This window comes from Nicotiana tabacum, chromosome 10 (assembly GCF_000715075.1).
Source record: "Nicotiana tabacum cultivar K326 chromosome 10, ASM71507v2, whole genome shotgun sequence".
NCBI classification, from domain to species: Eukaryota; Viridiplantae; Streptophyta; class Magnoliopsida; order Solanales; family Solanaceae; genus Nicotiana; species Nicotiana tabacum.
This window is the reverse complement of record NC_134089.1, coordinates 166,789,000-166,807,974: the sequence shown is the minus strand read 5'-3', so window position 1 is coordinate 166,807,974 and position 18,975 is coordinate 166,789,000. Positions and strand designations below refer to the sequence as shown.

At 39.1% G+C, this 18,975-nt stretch overlaps 1 protein-coding gene and 1 long non-coding RNA gene across 3 annotated transcripts; both read right to left on the bottom strand.

The window, feature by feature from the left end:
- Window positions 1-1,857: 1,857 nt before the first annotated feature.
- Window positions 1,858-3,783, bottom strand: LOC107804371 (uncharacterized). 2 transcript variants are annotated; one of them, XR_001652247.2, is made up of 4 exons: window positions 3,614-3,783; window positions 2,747-2,981; window positions 2,149-2,208; window positions 1,858-2,063 (listed from the first exon to the last, which is right to left on the bottom strand). It is a non-coding gene; the product is annotated as an uncharacterized LOC107804371 (long non-coding RNA). The 2 variants fall into 2 exon arrangements; XR_012696037.1 differs by having other exon boundaries at window positions 1,858-2,208.
- A 2,147-nt stretch (window positions 3,784-5,930) lies between these two features.
- Window positions 5,931-6,770, bottom strand: LOC142165517 (protein MAINTENANCE OF MERISTEMS-like). The gene has a single exon (XM_075224053.1). It carries the CDS (start codon window positions 6,768-6,770, stop codon window positions 5,931-5,933), a length of 840 nt encoding a protein of 279 aa, XP_075080154.1.
- Window positions 6,771-18,975: the final 12,205 nt, after the last annotated feature.

The window sequence follows — 18,975 nt, the reverse complement described above, 5'->3', positions numbered from 1 at the left end:
GCTAGATTGGGTCAAAAATGTGGGTCGACAGGGTTTCGGTAGGCTCGTGGGGGTGGGTAGGAATTTTGTGGAGCTGGGTAGGTATTTTGTGGGGCTGGGGCACACCATTGTGCGTAGGCAAGAGGTTGAGTATATTCCTAGGCATGGTGGACCGAAATATGAGGGTCTGGTGATGAGAAGTAGTGTTGGGGTGAATTATATGAGGCTTGGATGTAGGTTCGGTGATGGGGTCGAGGCTGGGTATATTGGTGTGACGGGCCCCTGGGTCCAAACCATGATCCTGAATCAACTGTCGCCACATCTTCTTTCTTCTTCTTTCCAATCACTCCCCTAGTACTGTTTTGAATGGCTTGGGTAGTTGCCTTAATAGCCGAGTAACTCATGATTTTGCTTGATTTAAGCCCTTCTTCCACCATGCCACCCATCTTCACTACCTCATTGAAAGATTTGCCTATGGCCGATATCAGATGGCCGAAGTAAGTAGGCTCCAGAGCCTGCAGAAAATAATCCACCATTTCGCTCTCCTTCATCAGAGGGTCAACTCTTGCCGCTTGTTCTCTCCAACGAAAACCGTACTCCCTAAAACTTTCACTAGGATTCTTCTCAATCTTGGTCAGAGACAAACGATCTGGAACAATCTCAAGGTTGTATTGGAAATGACAAGCAAATTCTTGGGCCAAATCATCCCATGTATACCATCTGATGTGATCTTGACGAGTGTAGCACTCCAACGCCGCGCCGCTCAGACTCAGGCTAAAGTATGCCATCAATAGCTCCTCTTTCCCACTGGCTCCTCTCATTTTACTACAGAATCCCCTCAAATGGGCCACCGGGTCCCCATGCTCATTGTATAGATTAAATTTAGGCATCTTGAATCCCACCGGTAGTTGAACATCGAGAAATAGACACAAATCTTTATAGGTCACGCTCACCTGGCCTCCCAATCCCTGCATGTTTCTAAATGGCTGTTCCAGACTTTTAACCTTCCTGAACATCTCCTCCTGTTCTAGATTTTTAGGTGGTTTCTCAGTCTCACCTGAGAGGTCGAAATGAGGAGTGTAGGAGTAATGCTCTGGGGCCTTGAAAGTAGGCTCCGGGGGATAGTATTGGTTATCTTGGGTCTGGAATAAAGGCTCACTGGAGGATCGGTGGAGTGTAGCGGGTAGGGGTGCCACAAAGACAGGGGTGGCTGGTGGAGGAGGGTATAGGACTGGTTTGGGTGGTGGAGCTTGTGGGGTTTGGGAAGTGGTACCTTGGTAGTGGTGGTAAATGGGGAAGCCTGGAGACGAATCAACAGTGGGAGGTTCTTGGGATTGAGCCAACAGCGGGACAAAAGCAGGTTTGGCGGGGTAAGATGGTGGCGGATGCCCTTTTACCCATGCCTGGTACATCTCTGCCATCTGGTGTTTCAGCTTATACAACTCCTCCTTCAGATTAACATCGGATTCTTCCCCTCTCTTGACGGATCAATAATACTTGCATCGAGTTCTTGGTTGGACATGATCAACTTGTCTTTGGACCTGGTGTTAGGGTTGCTTATCGGGAAGATTGGACGGTTATTTACTCTTAACGGTTATCGACTTTTAAATGTATTAATTCGCTAGCCACCCGATAAGACATCGGGCGGATTGGTATCAGTTTAACTCTTATCGGGCGGTTTATCGGCCTAGTTCAACTTATATTACGTGCATTAATTGTTTGCTAACAACCTAGCATACAAATTCAGAAATAGAAATTACACATTTAGTCTACATATAGAACTCGAAACTACTGGTCTGCCTAGATAACAATGAGTGAAAAAGCAGAACCCATTTGTAAATCACTAAATTGTACGCTACAATTTATTAAAATGAACACTGTCCTAAAGCAGAGTATTAAAATTGTACACACTTGTTTTCAAGAATAATTTTGTTATGCAAATGTGTACAGTACACTGTCCAGTACATCCCAAAGCAGAGTATTAAAATGAACACTGTCCATTTTAAAATTGTACACATTTGTTTTCTGCAACTGTTCCTGCGTCCTACATTTTCCGGTTCCAACTTCCATCTCTACTTCTTCTCCTATTTCAATTACATGAAAAACACAAGAAAATCATCAGTAGCAATCTGCTAAAAAACCAATATAAATTTATGGAGGGCCTCTCACCTTTTAGGGGTGGCAACTCCAGATAATTAACTCTTTACATAATAATCACCCTCATCTCGCCTGAATTATGATAAAAATTTTACATATAAGACACTGAGATGGATGCTAATAAGTGGCAATCACAGACACTACACAAGGATGATCTTGTAGGTAACCAAAAGATACTTAGTAATTTTGAGAGACGTAAAATGTGCAATTATTGATAAACAGAATGCATATTCTAGCAAAAAAAATCAAAACTTCAACTGGCACATACATGCTTCACTACAAGTACAAAGATCCATAAATATAAAAAGTAAAAGTTGAAACTTTTTTGTCTACTATTATTTGCTATAAACTACTACTACAAAGCTCTTACCTAAGAGAATACCAGCTAAATATATCAGATAGAAAAACTATACTGCTATCATATCCAACTTGAAGGCCAATAAGCATGAAACTATATTGCTATCATATCCAAATTGTAAGGTTTGAGAGGACAAATTTCATATGTCCATAGTTTAATCAGTAGTTTTTTCAAAGGCACTTTCCATTTACATGTATATGACCTATTACATTGTAGGACACTTAAGCATATGAGAAAGAAGTGTCGACGTACCGTCTTTGGTCTTAAATACATACTCAATAAAGCAATAGTCACATTTTTCTTTTGTACTCCCTTCAGAAGTAATAATTTCTGTAAAATGATCCCATACAACAGACTTTTTTCTCCTTTTTTTTTGTTTATATTTGACTCTGTTGCTTGAGCTTGACTTATTGCATTTGAATTAGAAGCCCCACTTTCACCCATCGTCACCTTATCACTTTGTATATTTTCAGCCATGTATGAGTCACTGCAACAAGAAAAGAAAAGACATGAGAATAAAGACATCAAATTGTAATGGACTAGTTTTCAGCCATGTATTAATCGATGGAATAGTTTAGGTAATAACATTTTACTTTTTCCCAGATTGTGACCATTCCCCAAAAGAAAAGCTCCTGGCATAACTCAAAACAAAACGCACAAAGGAACTTGTGCCATGGAATTCAGCAACCAAGAAGGACTTGTGAGTTCTTGGATTTCCAATTACAGAGGATCAAATGATAAAGAACCCTCTCTCTTTTTTCACCTTTGGCCCTGCTACGTCCAAGGTCCAATATTTGTGGTCCATCAATCCTTATCATATTCATTTCAGAGTAATCTTATCCTTGAAATCACTCAAGTACCAAAATTTTAAACAAGACTAGCCTCTTCTTTATCAATTTTAAGATAATTAAATCCTTTTTCTTGCCCTTCGTTAAACAAAACTAGAGCATGTTCTAGCAATGAACTAAACGATGAAAACACAATTATTAAGGATCATCATTTAGTCTTGATTAATTAATTTAACTGTCGTCACTGACTTCTGAGAAGGAATAGCAATAAGTAGAGATCATTGTGCCATATTCATAGCTTAAGCAAACTAGTAGTAGTAACTAAGAGTACCAGGATAAGAAGATAAGAAGCCACGAGAGGGAGAGGCGAGACGGCGAGAGGGAGACCAGTGGCTGGTCGAAGTCGACGACGACGAGGATTGGTGGGCGGTGGCTTCTAGTTTAGGCATTAGGGATTAGGTTAGTCTTAGAGAATAGAGATAGACAGAGTACTGGTCTACTGGAACAGAATTACAGAAGGGTCAAGGGTTTTTGTTTTTTATATTTAATATATATAAATAAAAATAAATTATATATATATATATATATTCTTAACGGGTTAACGGATTATCCGTTAAGAAAATTGAATAATCCGCCACCAATCCGATAAGCCGTTAATAAAAAAATTTCAATCTGTTCCCCGTCCGTTAAGCCGTTAACCCGATACCAATAAGCCATTAAGCTTCGGTTTCAGTTCGGTTTTCGGTTCAGTTTTGAACACCCCGACCTGGTGTTGTACAAGTGAGTTGCCAGAATGCCAAACAAACTAACCACCTGCCTAAACTTGATGACAACAATAAACTTGTTAGTGATTAGAACTTAACAGATAGGCAGCCGCACGTTGGGGATGCAATGCACCTAAGTAGTTAACTATTTCTATTATGCATTTGATCGGTTACTTGCGTCATCCCGACTTTCTCTAATTTTCATTTTGCAACTTCTCTCTTCTTTCATTCCTGCTTTTCTTTGCTTGCTTCTTGTTTTTCTTCACTCATTTGCACTCTCTTGTTTTTCCATCATTTATTTCCTACGGTTCTCTTGTTTTCTTTTTTTGTTTGTTTTTCCTTTCTCTTTTTTTTTTCATTTCACGGTTATTATCGAATCCTATAGGGATTGCCTACGTATCATGATGCCGCATGAATCAGAAACAAGCATAGTTCTGGGGGATAAGTGTAAATATATATATAAACATTTTGGGGTTTTCAAATTTTTTCATAAAATAAAAACGTTTTGATTACAACGACTCACCCTACAGAATTTAATCATAAAAACTAACAAACTCGAAAAGGGGGACTAACAGACTCCAATAGAAAGATAAAAATACAGACCCGAAAACAGACTAACAGACTCCAACATAAAGATGAAAATACATACTCGAAAACAGACTAACAGACTCCAACAGAGAAAATGAAAATACAGACTCGAATGAAAATCATGAATACATCAATGCCTCAACTGCTCTAGGGGCCCGCGGGACATCAGCCAGTCTCGCCACGGGCCTATGCGCAAGATCCCCTTGAAGGCGCTCCAGGTCACTCATTATTTGGCGAACAAAGGTCATTACCGCAACAAAGAAAGTGGTTCTAGTCATGTCTTCACATTCATGGCACTTCATGATGATGTAGTTAGTAATGGCTCTAAGTCTATCCGTGATGATACCCTTTTCTTGGAGCAAATGCCTTATTTGCTGAGACCTAGCTTCTAGTACCTGGGCATCATGAAGGTTTTGACCCTACAACTGTTGCATATCTTCTTTTAACTGAGCCATTAATGCATAGCAATGTTCCCTTTCCGCTTTAAAGTTCTTAGCTTGCTTGGCCATCTCCTTTTCAAGGGTAGTTAGCCTTTTCTTCAAATTGGTGACTGTTCCCTCATATTTCCTTTTCAACTGCCGGACAAACTCTGCTCGTCTCTCTGTGTTCTTCGCTAACTGTCCCTAGGCCCTCGCCAGATTACCCTCGGATTTTTCCAGATCATCCTCACATTCGGCTAATTTCCTCTTGAGACCCACTTATGAGTCTTTCATCCTTTCGGCTCCTTTCCTGATTCTCAGCAGCTATTTTCATTTTTTGGATCTGTGCTTGAAGGGCTTTGTTTTCTTGAGCCAATTTCTTCTACTCCCCTTCATCGGCTGCGGCCTGTACACTTTTGTCAAATTTAAGATCCCGGATTTGTCCCTCCAATTTGCTTATGGTGGTTCTGTAGTTTGCCTCTTTTGCCAACCAATCCCATTGCAGGCCATTCAGGATCTAGATGGACTTGAGACCTCTTACCATACAAAGTTGTGTAACTAGGCTCCAACTCGCCTCTGGATAGGTCTTGTACCTGAGTCTTTGTCTCTAAGAACCTACATTGATGCCAAATCCGACACACCCTTTCTTCCGGGAAAGCAACTTTTGGTTCTAGTTTGCTGACCTCCCGACTCAAATTCTCATCATGCGGGATGGTCTGGTACCTGCCTAACTGGCGTATGACTCTGTGCGGGGCATAAGGTTGAATGCTCCGAAGACCCATCAATAGAAGAAAACACACCTCGGCCGACATATAAATGACTTTGCTGACCGAGAGCTACCCGAATGTCCATTCAATCTTGTTTGCAGTCAGGGAGCTCAAGTGTGTAAACCATGATTCCGTACCATCCGGAAACTCATAGCCCCCACCCGTTGTTCATGTTTTTCAATGCATTTAAGGCCGGTCATGCCACAGTTCATGTACCCTGGATAGTGAAACAGGTGTTCCTCCATCCAGAGTTGCAGAAGCATATTGCATCCTTCGAAAAAATTTCCTCCTTCTTGGCAAACAGTTAGAGCTCGGTAAATCTCCGCCAAGATCATTGGTACAATGGTGCCATTTGCCTTTTTAGTCATCAAGTCGGCTATCCTCACAAGCCCCAACTCTATGTTTCTATCTTTTCTTGGACAAATCAAAACACTCAGGAATGCCACTATGAAAGCCAATCCCCGCCGATCTTCCCACTTATCTTTGTTTCCCGAATGAGTAAGACCGATATCTGTCATCTCAAAACCACGAGGATTCCCGTAACGTCGGTACAAGAAGTAGAATGTGCAGAATTCCTTGGCCAAATTTCCGTCTTGAATTTCCCTACTGATGCTTAGAAGGTCTAGAAACTTATGAGGAGTCACTGTTCTAGATGCCACCGGGTATCGGTTTCTGAGATTCCCGCTAAAACCAACGTAGCCCGCTATTTCTTCAAGCGTAAGAGTTAGCTCAAAATCAGCAAAATGGAACACATTATGTGCTGGGTCCCATAAGGGTATCAAAGCCTCAATTATATCCTTTCTCGGATTAATCTTTAGAAGCCCAAAGAGACCACCCAAAGCTTTTATCACAGTTTTTTTTCTAACTTCTCCCAAATTATTCCGCCACATATGTAGTTCTAACGGGATTTCCTCGCGGACTGTGAAAAGTTCATTTTCAATTGTGCTCATCCTTCACATTTATTTAAGGTGATTGATTAAAATACTGTAGTTTACTTTGACTCAAGAGAAAAACACCCATTTTCACAAAATTTAGAACAAAACATTCTTGCGAATACAACTCTTCAGCACCCCAAGAAAGAAAAATTTTCAGGCATGTTTTTGTTAATCAACCAAAATTTTTGAAACAGGACCCTAGGTGGCTATTCTTGCAAAAATAGCCTTCCGATGCCTTTTGGGGCATTTTTGGCAAGAATGGCACCACCTAATTTATTTATGACAAAACAACGACACTTTATATTTTTTTGGTTATTTTTGCAAAATGAGTTGGACCGGATGAGGGTTGCCTACGTATTCCACATCTGGTGAGAATCAAACTTGCATAGTTCTGTCACGCCACAGAGATCACAAACATTTTGAAATAGTTTTTTTTTTGAAAAATTTCGGCCGAGTTTCGGGGTATTTTGGACACCAGGTTTTTCACAGATGGGCAATTTCCTCTCTCTCACCTCAATTTGGTTTTTCTCAAATTTCCCCCTTATTCTAGAAGCCGGTAAACATGCAATCTAGTCAAATAAATGTGCAAGTAGCAAATAAAATGCATCAGGATGGTCTTTTGTTTTCGGGTGCACCTGTCTTAGACGGACCCAACCCCTGTGTTGAGTCCCCAACGTCGGATGCACGTGATGGAAACAAGCGCTCTTACTAGGGATCCAGCGTGAGGCTATGCTATACTAGGTTTGAAAACCTAGGTTTATCTATTCTAGACCTGGCTTACCCGAGCGGATAGCTCGAGCTGAGGGGGGCAGCATACCGGGAATACAGAAGCTTCACCGGCTTTGCAGCTTGTTCGAACCTCGTTCTAAATTGGGATATGACTCTAACAGAAAAGAAGTCACACGAAGTGCACACTTCCCAGATGATTTAGAAGACTTAGAAAGAGGAGGGCTTCGTTGCAATTTATATACAGTCCAAACAATATCAAAGCGGTAAAAAACGGCAATTAGAACATTAGGCTCAACATGCAAAGATCAGATAAAAACAATCCAACTATAACAATTATTCTAAGCTTGAATCTTGAACCCTGAACCAGAGATTCTGGGTTCGATCCCCAGCAGAGTCGCCAGAGCTGTCACACCTCCTTTTTCCACCCCGGAAGGGTATAAAGGAGTTTTTCCAATTTAAGTGACACTATTCGAAATGTGATTATTTTATTTAATTAAGAGTCACCACTTGGAATAATTTAATTGGTGTTCCAAGTCACCGATTTATTTTAAATCCCAAATCAAGAAAATTCAACTTTCTTTTTGAAGTCTACGAACCAGAAATTCTAAGTAAGGAATTTTGTTAACCCGGGGGAAGGTGTTAGGCATTCCCGGGTTCCGTGGTTCTAGCACGGTCGCTTAAACTATTAAAATTAGCCTATCTAATTTTAATTACACATTTTTAAAACTATGTGCATTTTAACTTATTAACCACTTTTAAATATTTTAGAACGCTTTTAAGAAGATTCAACATCATTTAAAACATGCCTTGAACCATGCCACATGAAATGCACCCGCGGTTCGCGACACGTTCTATTTAACGTTGTGGGGAAATTAATTTGGGTCACATAAAATGTGCACCCAAAGTTAATAAATAAAAGAAAACCAATTTATAGAACGCGCCTAAAGCAACTACGAATGTTTGAATTAATAACTAAGTTTGCGAGGGCCACAGAAAGTTTAATTGATGGCGCACCTCAATTTTAAGAGTTAAAACAATTATACGAGGGCCATGAGTTATTTACTGAAATGGCACACCTCAAGTCTATTTTTTTCAAAGGATGTTTGAACTAATCTTTTGAAGGCCATAAATTATAGCTTGCTTAATATGGCACACCTCAAGTCTTATTTCAAAAGGGACTGATTAATTAATTAAAGGACTTAAAGGAATTTGAGATCATTTCAAGCTAATGTTCAAGCCAACTTAATAATTAATGGGCTGACGTTAAAAACAATCAAGTATTTGGCTGAAGAGGCCTGGGCTGACAGCAGTTAAATGAGATATTGTGCCCGAGCAACTGGCCCAAGCACCATAGGGCATGCGATTCCTATTTACAAATGGCCTCAAGTCCAGGCCCAAAGTGAGCCCAAACTTGGTGAATAGATGAACGCGAACGGGCACAGGACTCAGGCTCGAGTCCCCGCAGAACAAATGGACATTTGGATCACAAGAGCCTTTGGCTCAAAATTACCCTTCAATGGCTCAAGCTCCACTAAAGTTAAACAATTTCAGCAAAGTAGACATGGCATGCTTTATCTAATTAAGATGCAATTATGCAGAAAAAATTGAAATACTATTCGTTGAAACACTGAAATTACTGCCATGATTTCCTACATAGTGATGTTTTACTGTAGATACTCTAAACATTCAAACTGGAGATCAAAATACATCATCATGTTACTGAACTTGTTCGAATACCAAACCAACATCTAATAAATAAATAAATAAAACCATAAAATAATTAACTGTAACCTTACAATCAATACCAGCTTGAACAAATATGAACAGAGCCTAGCAAGGAGAGTTCTTCTTCTAACTTAGTACTATGGAATTTAAACCTCAACAAGACCCTTCTCTAATACAAGACAGTAGCAAAAAATCCCAGTAGATTAACATGTAACTAACTTGAATCTAAGAACCACACCAAACTCTCAGCAGAATCAAATGAAAGCCAGCAGTGATTTATCTTATACCAAGAGCATGAGAAGACTAATATAACTTGCATAAGATTAGACTATTACAAAATATGAAAGAAATGGAAGAAGCAGGGAAACAAGATTCAGTAAAACAAATTGTCTTCATCATGTATCCTCATTCAAATTGCACATTACACCTCATGTGTTATCCATAGTTCGAAGGATACCTGGAATTCAAGAGAAAAAGAGAGAATGAAGAATTAGCATCAACAAAAGAATCAACTCAATAGTTCAGCAAAACCACCTTCTTTCAGCAGTCTAAAATGTAGATGAGAACAAATTTTTGGAGCTTTTAGAAATTTTGACTGTCAGGGAACTCAAAGAACAAAACCAAACTAATTTCAAGCAATTTTCAGTATTCAGAGTCTGAAAGAAGGCTCGGGAGTTTCCTAAGTTTTTCAATCTTGTATTCTCTCCATTCTCCCTTGAAGAGAAAGAAAACAGGCCTTTTATAGAAGACCTCTAGGGCAGCAGAATTGGTTTCAGTTTTTACCAATGATCCCTTCTTTGATTTTCAATTTGTTCACTTTAACCCTGATTTTCCGTCCTGCTTGTCAAACTAAACCCAAACCCCACCTTCCTAGCAATTTCCCATTCAGTTTTAATAAGATTCTCTTAATTAAATTCTCTAAACTACCCTTGTACCCCTTATTATTTTCCCTCATGAACCAGACATGGGTCAAGTTGACCCCAAAACCCAAACCAAAGACCTGGGCTTGCAAACCCGGACTGACCCCCCTCTTTGGGCCTCTGTTGACAGATCCTAATTAATAATTCAAAAAGCCAACAGAAAACCCAAGAAAATGGGCCAATCGGAGTTATATGAATTCCTGAAGCCAGGGATTCCAAATAAAACAAAATAGGAGGGAACTTGAGCGAAATCAAACAACAAAATCAAACAAACTAACAAAAATGCTGACTAAAAATAACCTAGAATTAGCATGCATATAGAAATGATTTGAAAAACAGAAAAATAAGAAAGAAAAGGAAAGAAACAGAAGAAAATGAAAATGAAAGAGAGAAAAATGGCCGAAAAAATACCTAGAAATAACGGATGGATAGTGGACTTTGGCCAGGATCTTCAACACTCTTGATTTTGAACCGAAATTGGCCTTAATCGCGTGTTCTCGTTGAGAACAGACGAATAAAATCAATTTCAACTCTAATCCTTCAAGGAAAATTCGGAGCTTTTGGGAAGATTTTCTTTTTTTGTCTGCTTTTCTTTTAGATCCGAAATTGGTTCCATTTGGTGAGGATTTGAGGGGATATGTTGGTAGGTTGAGAATCAGGTGTGAGTGGTGATTGTGGGGTCGGGGTTTGAGGTCGATTTGGAGGCCGCCGCCAGCCGGAAATAGTGAAGAATTCCAAGGCGGCGCTAGGGTTTGAAGCCTGAGAGGTTAGGAGATGAAGTGAAGCAGGGTAATAGGTTCATTGATTAATGTTTGGAAAGTTATAAACGAAGAGAGGGGGGTTCACAGCCGTTGGATGAAAGACAATGAAGGGCCCGAATTGACTTAAATCATTGAACTCCAAACAATGTCGTTTGGTTAAGCTGAAAACTGGACCGGGGTGGACGAATTTTGGGCCAAATCTGAACGGGTTGGGGAAATTAATTCGTTTGGGCTGTGCCAAATTGGCCCAAATCACAACCTTTTCTTATTTTCTTTTCTTTTTCTTTTCAATTTCCATTTTTTCTTTTCCAAATTAATTTAAAACCTAAATTAACTCTTAAACTAAATTAACTTACCAAATTAAGCTAATTACTCACTATAGTATTTACAAAAATTAATTAACTCCTAAATTAAAAGAAAAACTATAAAATTCAAAATTAAAAAGTTAAAATGCTAAGTGAGTTATTTTTTTTGATTTTTCATTTTTATAAAATAACTAATTTACTAATTAACCAAAAAAATGTAAAAATAAACCCCAAATGCCATGAAAAGTATTTTTTTGTGTTTTTCATGATTTAAATAAAATAAACGTGCACAGACAAATGCAAACAAGTAACAAAAAATCCTGCGAAAAATCTACAAAATTGCAAATAATGGGAAAAATTATTTTCTTGAATTTGTAGGAGTAATTCATATAGGGAAAAAATTACGTGCTCACACTTGACACTCAGAAAGTTCTTACGGACGCTGTGGAGTTTCATGGAAAAGCTCTCAAGGAGCTTGCTAGGGAGGCTAAGAAGATGAGAAAGACGCGGGCTTCCAAGGAGTCCGTGAAGGAGTTAAGGGTTGAGGTTGATAGGATGAAGGTAGATCATCTGCCTTCGGATTTGTTGCTACAGGACCCTGTGCCAGTAGCTCACCCCCAGCCAGAGCAGTCCTAGAGGCCTCCCAAGAGGAAGAGGATGATTCCCCGAGCAGATGATGCAGTCATCCAGTTGGCAGACCCACCGGAGACCTCCTCCAGTCAGCCACAGGATGCAGCTCAGGAGCCTGCCCAGGTCCCAGCAACAGAGCAGCAGGTCATTGGGAACCAGTCTGAGGTTCCCGAGCATATTGAGGACCCAGGGACCACTGAGGGCCCCATGGAGACAGACGGGCCATAGGGAGTTTCTATATCTTTTTTCCCTTTATTTTTGGTTCTTATTTTGCTTAGTTGATATTGAGGACAATGCCAACTTTCATTTGAAGGGGTAGGCCCTACTTTTAGTGATTTGGATGAATGTATATATTTAACAGATTTCGTGACTTTTCTTTATTTTTCATCTTTGGTATGTATATAATTTTAGTACTTCATTACATTTTTCGTACTTTTCACTTTGGGTCTGTATATAAAAGTTATGTTACATTATATATATTCATCCCCGTATTGTATATTCTATTAAATCCCTTCTTGTACATATTCATTCTACCTTCCACAATTTTTCTTTTTTGTAGCTTCTTATTTATGTTCGTAGCTTCTTGTTTTGAACGTTTTCAATAAACCTTTGATTTTCTTAATGTCACGGTTCTTTTCAAAGGTGGAGTTTGTGTGAACCGGGTGGCTCTTCCCAACGATGGATGACATGACAACCTTCTTAAGGGTTTGAGTCCGTTTTTATTTTTGCTTTTTAGTAGTTAGTGGTAAGGGTGCCTCAAGCAAAGCTTCACTTGGGCCTAGCACATTTGCCTTTGATCTCATGGTCAAAAACAAATTATTGTGTTTAGGATGGTGAAAGTCGTGACCTTGAGACTCTTGTGTTGACCGATAATCATCAAGTGGTTTTTCGAGACCATTGTGTGCTCAAATCCTATCTAAGGTCATTGTGGACCTCGAACTCTATGTCTTTAGTGATCTCATAGCTTGTTTGGTGAGAAATTGCACTGCAAGTCCAAGTCCCGAGCCATTGGTCTAGAACTTGCCCTGAATGTTTGTTGAGACGAAATCTTAAGTGAATTTTGAAGTGAGATATGATTATAGGCTCTCCTTGATCCAAATGATAGCTTGAAAACCTCCATAGCCTAACAATGATAAAATCCCAAGTCAACCCTTTTGAGCCTTAGACCTTTTTCCTTCATGAACCATGATACAAGCCTTTACCCGTTCTAAAAGATACCCTCTTTTGGCACCCGATCTTCCCTTAGCACATGGAAAAAGTATAAGTTTGGGGGAGAGACGAAGATGGAAACAAAGTGGTATAAAGGTACAAAATGAAGAAAAGAAAAGGCAATGAAAAAGAAAGAAAAGCAAAAAGACAAAAAGAATGTTCAAATGTAGAAATGAATAAAAGGGATTCAAGAAAAGCAAAGAATGAAAGGTGTGAAAAATTGAAAAAAGGAGAAAAAAATTTGAAATGTATAAGAAAGAGTGACAATGTGTCTCTCTAACCCCTTAGAAAGAAGTGAAAAGACTCAAAAAGTCAAGTGAATATGTTCCAAAATGAAGCAAAAGAAGTGCTTAAGGGAAGATGGAACATACTTAGACCAAACATTTCCTACCCTGAACCATAAGCCTTCACTATGTATCCACAAAACCCTATATTATCTCTAATTGAATGAAACTTACATTAGTGGTGACTCACATAAGAGGCAAGATATGGTACTTAGAGCCGGACTTGTGACTTTTCTTTGAGAGAGATGAGTGATTTTCTATTAACCTCATTATGAGTGCCACTATTCTAAAGGTGAGGTTTGCTTAGGGAGAGCTGAGGATGTGTGAGTTTGGCTTCCACAATGACCAAAGTAATAGAAAGAGTTCTTTGATGTGTTGAGTCAACTCTTGATGCTCTTGTGTCGCACTTAATCCATGGTGTTTAAAAGAGTAAATGTTGTTAATGATTCATTTGTATTGAGGGAAATTGGTAATCCCAATTGATGCTAGATGAGGTCACTTTAGGACATCTGAATTTTCTTGGATTTTCTCTTAAGGGGTGGGTCTTATTTTGTTTGCCTGAGGACAAACAAAAACTTAAGTTTGGGGCAGTTGGTAACTAGGGATTTTGATACATTTTATACTCCTTGCTTAAATTTTGATTAGTGATGTGTACAAAATAGTCCCAAAAGGCTCACAAGTTGTGCTTGATTGCAGGTTTGATCAACAAAGTGACAAGATATCAAAGGTCAGCTCAAAAAGGAGTGAAACTTGCACAAATACCAAGACAAGACAAAGCTCAGGAAAAACAGGGCCAATGCGGCCGCACACCATTCTGTGCGGTCCGCACAAGTGAAGTTCAGAGAGGCTGCTATCCAGGCACAAAGGCAATGCAGCCGTAAGGGGTTTTGTGCGGTCCGCATTGGGATCAATGCAGCCGCACTCGATTTAGTGCGGTCCACGGAGCCACGGTTCAGAGAGTTGCTAATTCCAAGTTTAAAGCCCAATGCGATCCGCGCTCCATTTTATGCGGACCGCACTAAAAGCCACCGCGGCCGCACTCGATTCTGTGCGGTCCGCATTATCCAAGTTCAGACAACAGTTTATTCAAGTTCAGAGCCTTAGTGCGGCTGCACGTGATTTTGTGCGGTTCGCACTAACCCCGCAAAGGTATTTTTGTCTAGATTTTTCAGCTTAGTATAAATAGCTTCTTTTCTCATTTTCAGGTCATCAGATAGTTTGTACTGAAGGCTGCGCTCGTGACTTTGATATTTTTAGCTGTTTTGAGTAATTTTAGCTTTATTTCAACATTGAATCTTCAAGTTTAATTTAGCAATTAATTAATATGAGTTTTTCTTCATCTATTTCTTTGTTTTCTTCTCTAATTATGAATAGCTTGACCCATAAGCTAGGGTTGTGGCTCAACCCTAGTGTGGGTAATTGATGGATCTTGTGTTTTAGGGCTTGATTGATTATGGGTGTTTGATATTTGGACTAATTTCATGTTTAATTGCTGAATTAGTGGTTGCAAACACTAGTTTGTGTTTAGTTGACTTTGGCTCTTCTTGAGAAAGAGAGCCTAAGTCTATGAAATTGGTCCAACAATGAATTGAGGTGTACTCAAGAGATTGATAGCCCCAATTAAAGAGTTAAACCTAAAGATAGTAATATCCGACTTGAACCTTGATTACTTGTGCAAATTTGCATACCCAATTGATCTTGAGAGAGTCAATTTGGGCAAAATCACTCGAACTACCGAGAGGTGTAGAGTGAGTAGAATCGTACAATGGTTATATCATACTCCCCAAATGTGACAATCATGCCTTAGACTCAAGTTTCCGTCAATTGACCACCTAGGTGAAAGTCACTACCCTAGTGCCTTTTATCCATTTGATCAACTCGCAATAGTTTAATATTAGCTTATTTTAGTTTAATTGATCATTGTAGTTCTATACAATTAGAAATAAATCAAAGCCCAAAATGTTTAGAAGTGCAATCAAGAGCAAATACACAACTCCACTTTAGATAGACACCCGACTCCAACTTCTAGCTCCCTGTGGAAATCGATCCCGACCTTAATCGGGTAAAAGCTGCTTCGACCTCTCTCGCAACTCAATAGTAGTGCAGGGTTGACCTCGATCAGGTCTCAAATCACATCAAACAACATCAAAACTATGAATCTCACAATGAATCGATTTCATGAACTTTCAAATATTCCAACTTCCAAAACGCGCCGAAACCTATCAAAGCAACCCGGAATGACGCCTAATTTTGCATGCAAGTACCAAATGACATAAAGAAGCTATTCCAACTCTTAGAATTGCATTCCGACCCAGATATCACCAAAGTCAACTCTTGGTCAAACCTCTCAACCTTCCAAACCTTCACCTTTTCCAACTTTCGTCGAAATGCTTCAAAGTAACCTATGGACCTCCAAATCCAAATCCGGACGTGCGCCTAAGTCCAAAATCACCATGTGAAGCTTCTTGAACCATCAAAACCCCATTCCAGAGTTGTTTACACAAAAGTCAAATTCCGATCAACTCTTATCGCTTAAGCTTCTAAAACAAGAATCCTTCTTCCAAATTGACTTTGAATCATCCAATAATTGGACTAGGCCATGCACGCAAGTCAGAACATATAATATGAAGCTTCTCAAGACCTTAAGCCACTGAACGGAACGTTAATTCTCAAAATGACCGGTCGGGTCGTTACCGGACAAAAGGTGCGAGATTAGAGCCAAAACGGAGAAAAACAAAAAAATGTTGAATTCCAGCACTACATGCAGCGCCCCCACGCCACATGTGGTGCCACGTATACATTGTCCAATTTTCCAGTGCCAAGGACAACACCCCACACTGACCTGGACGCTAGTGACGGGAAATTTCTATAACTTTATCCGGGACAAGGTTATTTCGGCCCTAGACCTACCCAACACATATAAAAGCAAAACTAAGCCTATTTTGAGAGCCATTTTGAAGAGAGAATACACACAAGAAACATTCGTTGAGCGAGGATATCTCTGTTTTCTTTATCTTTTTTTTTAGTATTTTCAATTATCCAACACTTATGAAATTGTTTGATACTATCATGAGTGGCTAAAACCCATAGTTCTGGGGTTGTGATTTAGCCTTGAATATTGTTGTTTAACGTTGACTTAACCTTAATTATAATTCACCAATATATGGTTATTTCTTCAATTGTGTGACTAATTGCTTAATTGTCTGACCAGCAGTTAGGTTCTATTTACTATTTATGCTATGCTTGGGAAAGCCATATTTAGATTAGAGAAGAATTGAAGAGAGCACGATCTTAACTCTGGGGGTGGGGGAATTGAAGAGAGCACAATCTTAGCTCAAAAATGCATAAAGGTATTCCCGAGAACTGATAAAATGTGCTAACTTACAAGATTATTGGAAAATGAGCCAAAGAGATGAAAATCAACTCAAGAAGGAGTAATTTTAGACAAGGACTAAAATAAAGCAAAAAAGAGCAAAGTGCGGACCGCACAATATTGTGTGTAGCCGCAGAACATGAAGAGACCTCAAATAGATTTTCTTTGTAAGGTGCAGACCGCATAATTATTGTGCAGCCGCAGAAGATGAGGTTCAGAGAGATGTGATTTTGGTCTATGAAGAAGTGCAGACCGCACCATTATTATGCGGCCGCAGAATCAAAAGTGCAGTCGCACTCAGAAATGTGCAGTACGCATAAGTCTCACATGTCAAAGCTCGAGCTCAAGAATACAGCCGTACTCATAAATGTGCAGTCCGCAGAATCTGAAGAAGTGCGGCCGCAGAAGTCCATCCTGTCAAGCAAACATCAAAGTGCAGACGACACACAGAATTGTGCAGCTGCAGAACCTCCGCAGGGGAAATTTTGTCCGATAATTTTAGATGTGTATAAATATTCTCTTTTGTCAAAATTAGGTTAAGTTGAACACTAGAAATAGATAGTCGTTTTTCTTTTACTGCTTTGGGTAACTTTGTGATAGTTTATCATTTTAACATTGGATTTTCTTCCCATCTAATATGAGTTTAATCTTATTTTCTTCTTTAGTTTCTTCAATTTTTTCTATGAGTAGCTAAATTTCTAGCTAGGGTTGTGACTTAACCCTAGTGTGGGTGCTTAATGGGTGTTTGATTTAGGACTTGTTTGTGATTAGGTGAGTGATATTTAGCCTAGTTCTTGCTTGAATTTAAGAATTAATGGTTGCAAACATTGATTCATGCCTAATTGACTAAGTCTCTACTTGAGAAAGAGAGACAAAGTCTAGGAAAACTTGGCTGACAAAGAGTTGGGGTGAACTCAAGAAATTGATAGCCCCAATTAAAGGGTTGAATCTAGAGATAGTAAGACACGACTTGAGAATCTATCACTTGTTTTGGTGAATCACCCATTTGGACTTGAGAAAGCCAAATTGGGAAAAACCACTCTAACTACCGAGAGGTATCGAGTGGGTAATTGCGTGTGATTGCTATATTACACCCCAACCAAGAAAACTTGCCCTAAAGCCTACAATCTGTTAGGTAACCACCTAGGTGGAAGTCACGACCCTAGATCTTTTATAAACTTAAAAAACAACAACACAAAAGATATCATTCTCTAGCTTTTCATTTGAAAACATTAGCATAAAAATTAGAAGTAGAAAGAAACAACCAAACATGTAAAGTGCATTTTGGGCATGTCATACATTTAGTCTAGATATATGCCTAGTCCAATATAAGCTCTCTGTGGAATCGACCCCAACTCATATTGGGTAATTATAATTGCATCGACGCTTCACAATCCCAATTAGTGGTGTGAATTTGGGTGACATCAATTTTTGGCGCCGTTGCAGGGGAGCTAAAAAATAGATTTAGCTATATATTTGGTTTTGTGTGTGATTTGTCTTCCTTTCCTTCCGGGTTACTAATCGTTTTCTGAAACAATTGTAGGTGATACAATGGCTCTCAACAACAATGATCCTCTTGGAAACGTGCCATTGGAGGATGACGGGGATGATGACCAAGTTGATGAGGTTCATCTTGAACCTGAAGGAAATAGATGAGGCCGCCCGCCTCAAGACGACGTTCCCATTCCACCCCACCTCCTCCAAGAACGGAGGCACACCACGTATTGCCGAATGAAGGATATGCAAGTGCCATAGTCCTGCCCCGCATTGTAAGCACGTGATTTTTGCCCTATATGAGAATTACTCCCCCAAAAAAAAAAAATAATTTTTCTTGGTGTGAAATTTTGTGATATTTTGTGTTATTTTGAATAATTATTTGTATTTGTCTGTGCATGTTTATTTGCTAAATTAATAAAAAATACAAAAATATGTCGCATTTTGCATGTAGGATTTAATCCTACAATTGTTAGTAATTAAGTTTGTTTTACAAAAGATGAAAAATTACAAAAATAGGTATCGTTTGCATTTTTAGCATTTAATGTCCAAATATACAATTTTATGCTTAATTATTACTTAATTGTGCGTTAATTGTTATTGGGAGTTAATTTGCGCTTTTATAACTTAATTTAGTTCTTAATAATAATTTAAGTATTTTTATAATTTAGTTTTAGAAAAATAGAAAACAAAAATATAAAGAAAATCGGAATTGGGTCTCTTCTTCAATTTCAAGCCACAGGCCCAAAAAATGGCCCAACCTTCCCACGACCCGGTCCATATCAAACCG